General features: G+C 33.1%; 1 protein-coding gene across 1 annotated transcript; it reads left to right on the forward strand.

Moving 5' to 3' along the window:
* Positions 1–573: 573 nt before the first annotated feature.
* Positions 574–3,323, forward strand: LOC102605589 (GEM-like protein 5). The gene is made up of 3 exons (XM_006361855.2): positions 574–908; positions 1,836–2,110; positions 2,978–3,323. Exons 1-3 carry the CDS (start codon positions 680–682, stop codon positions 3,173–3,175), a joined length of 702 nt encoding a protein of 233 aa, XP_006361917.1. The 5' UTR covers positions 574–679; the 3' UTR covers positions 3,176–3,323.
* The last annotated feature ends 78 nt before the right edge of the window (positions 3,324–3,401 follow it).

Genomic DNA, 3,401 nt, shown 5'->3' on the forward strand with positions numbered 1-3,401 from the left:
GTCTTCTCGGTCACATGATTGAGAAATGCAAGTTCAACGTGAGGAAATTATCCGTACTATGCGGGAGGATTATATTAAAGACTAGTACACTACAATTTATGTTCATTTTTTTTTTATTAAATTAAAGTTAGATGAAACAATTACTTAAGTGGAGAACAAATAGCTTTGTAATAATTTATTATGCGATTTTATAATTTTTTGTTTATTTGATAAGATTGAATAAACAATTGGGGCTATTTTAATAGTTTTACAACTTATGAGATTTTTATGTTTATGAGAAAATATACAATACAAAAATTTCATATCGCATGTCCAAACAAAACTTCAATTTCATCTCATGATTTCATATCATGATACCATATCGCATGGCCAAATGGGCCTAGACTCATTTTTCACACCCCTAATTATAGCTATTCAAACTTACATATAAAGTGAAGAATACTTGTCGTCCGAGCAACTTCCTTGAATCAAAACTTAGCTTCAATTTACAGCATACTAATATAATCAAGCAAAAAGAAAACGCGTTAGCGTTTTACAGAATATACTTATCCTTTACATAAAATTCATTTTTCCCATTCTACTAATTAAAGCAGATTCTCAGCAGAATATTTAAAACTTTTTTCTTCTATCAATACACAAAAACCAGTAAAACCCTCTGTTCCTTCATCACCATATTCATATGGATCAGCAAAAATTGGGCACCCATATCATGAGTCCTCCATCAGTCCCAAATCACAACAAAAAAGCTCATGATCAAGAAAAGAGACATGATTTTCAAACTCAACAACCTTACCTTGTGTACTCCCCTGTTGTTAAGCCTAACAACAATCCAATTGACTCTGTTTCTCATGTCTTCAATTCTTGGACTAACAAAGCTGACACTATCACCCGTAACGTCTGGCGTAACTGTGAGTTCTAAAATATTTATACTATCAGTGTATATTACTTAAACTCTTTAATTGTATCCTTTAACATTGGTTGGTAAGAGAGTTTGTTGTATTCATTTGATTGATAGATGCGAAGAATTTACGCGATATTCTTGTGATCAATAGTTGTGTGGGAAGTGTTTTTGCCTCTTATTATTAGACCTATGGGTGGAGCTAGAATAAGAGTTGGGGGGTTCGGTGAATCCAGTAGTTTTGATCCAAATTCTATATTAGTCTTGTGAATATGTATAAACACTTAATTTAGAACCATAGACTAGAATTCTAAATCTATAAACTTCAAATCATAGTTCCGCGTATGAATTTATTTAGACTATGTAGTCTTTTTCTCTCGTTTGGTAGTGGATTTTGAAGTTGGAACTTGAAAATTTGAATTTTTGAAATTTAAAGTTGTTTGAGTGGACGTTTCAAAAACTGGTCAGAGCTTGTTCAGACCAGTTTTTGAAAACTTGAAAACATTTGAAGATCAAATTGTCAAAATCTCATGGTCAAATTGATATTTGAAAATAATTTTTCAAAATTCTTCTTATGGTCAAAAAGCTAGCTTTTTCTAGTGTTTTAGTCATCTTTCACGAAGTACGAGGAATTGCCCTATTAAGTAATGGAATGCGGGGATAGCACATAAATTCATTTGTCATTGTGAAAAAAAAATCCCTTATTCAATAAATAAATAGGCCCCTCTCTAATAAGGTGAAACTTAAATTGCGAGATTAGTCGAACGGAATGTTTAAAACTTTAAATTACAAAGAGAAAAGGATAGCTTGATGCACAAAACATCCCGCGTTAACAAGGTCCAGAGAAAGGCTACACAGCTTATCCTAATGCCAACATTAGTGGTTGGTTCCGCAAACAAATATACTGATATATCTTGATTTGTGTTTCATGTTGTAGTGAAAACTGGTCCATCAGTATCAGAAGCAGCATGTGGTAAACTCAAATTAACAGCCAAGGCATTGACAGAAGGTGGATTTGAACCATTTTACAAGCAGATTTTTGCAACAGATCCAAATGAGCAGTTGAAGAAGACATTTGCTTGTTATCTTTCTACAATAACTGGTCCCGTTGCTGGAACTCTTTATTTGTCATCAACCAAAGTGGCTTTTTGTAGTGATCGTCCCTTATCTTTTCGAGCTCCATCGGGACATGAAGCTTGGAGCTACTATAAGGTAATTTTAATACTTTAGTCTTCTCGTTACCTAATAGAAAAATTCCATCAAGATAGATCGAGTTGATGATTTATACTTCAATTAAAGGGACAAGGGTGTAGTGAAGTACATTATGTAACGAGATAGATGACTCAAAGTTGATGATCTTTGTCTTTTGCTAGTAAAGGGGAAAATCCTTTATATCTTATTAGTCGGGTCTAATTAAGGACCTTTACTAATATCATAGAAGGTGAGACTGGCTTTCGTGCAACTGTTGTGTTGTTGCTTCTTCGCCTAGTGGAAACCTCTGCTCTTTAGTTGATTGGTGAATAAGTGAATTTAGTACTGAACAATAAAGAAATATAAGAACATGATTGTTGACAACTTCCATAATTGCTTGAGTGGCTACCACCTTGCATTCCAACCAACTTCTTGGTTTGGTCGAAAAAGTTGTGGGAGATGCAGGCTAAGTAAAATAATATATTGATGTTATTAATTATAGAGTCTTATGAATCAAGCATGATGCAGTTTCTATTAGCTCACTATATCAAGACGAACAAGTATAAGCAATTAGTGATTAGCGATAACCACAAGTTTTTTTAAAACAAAGTAGAACTATATCGCTTTAAACAAAATCTCCCTCTTTGACTACAAAAAATATAACTACCGAAACTCTTTTAACTTGTCTACTTTGAAAAATGTTACCTAACTTATACCACTTGTAATTGATAGCTATTAGTGAGGGAAAATGAATTTGAGAAGGAAAAATTATAAACATGAGAATATTATAAGTGAAATTGCAATTAACCTTTTTAAAAAAAATTAGCTACAACATTCGTCACTAATTTGTCGCTAAATAGCTCATAGCTAACTTGAGTGTCTATGTAGGTGGCAATGCCATTGGCAAACATTGGAAGTGTCAATCCAGTAGTGATGAGAGAAAATCCATCAGAAAGGTACATTCAAATTGTCACAATAGATGGTCACGACTTTTGGTTCATGGGATTGATTAATTTTGAGAAAGCAAAGCATCATGTCCTAGAGACTTTATCACATTTTAGAGGCCAACCTTATGGTGGATACTGAAATGTATGCCTATTTGTTTTGTCCCTCTGTGTATTTGGAAGAGATATAATTAATGTACCATTACTAGTATGTTTTTGGTCCATGTTAGTTATCGTGTTTCTCTTTTACACGTAAAAAAATTTTATTAATAAAAACGGTATTTTGATTATTGTATTATTATTTTTTTGTCTTTATAATTACTCCTTTCGTTTCAAAATGTGAAAGGTAGGGGGGGGGGGGGGGAACC

Source organism: Solanum tuberosum, unplaced genomic scaffold (genome assembly GCF_000226075.1).
Source record: "Solanum tuberosum cultivar DM 1-3 516 R44 unplaced genomic scaffold, SolTub_3.0 scf00375, whole genome shotgun sequence".
Taxonomy (NCBI): Eukaryota; Viridiplantae; Streptophyta; class Magnoliopsida; order Solanales; family Solanaceae; genus Solanum; species Solanum tuberosum.

Excerpts from the sequence above, each read along its gene's own strand:
- LOC102605589 (XM_006361855.2), top strand. The coding sequence starts at position 680 with ATGGATCAGCAAAAATTGGGCACCCATATCATGAGTCCTCCATCAGTC. Across the intron at positions 909-1,835 it reads CCGTAACGTCTGGCGTAACT|TGAAAACTGGTCCATCAGTA; the intron begins GTGAGTTCTAAA and ends TTCATGTTGTAG. Across the intron at positions 2,111-2,977 it reads AAGCTTGGAGCTACTATAAG|GTGGCAATGCCATTGGCAAA; the intron begins GTAATTTTAATA and ends GTGTCTATGTAG.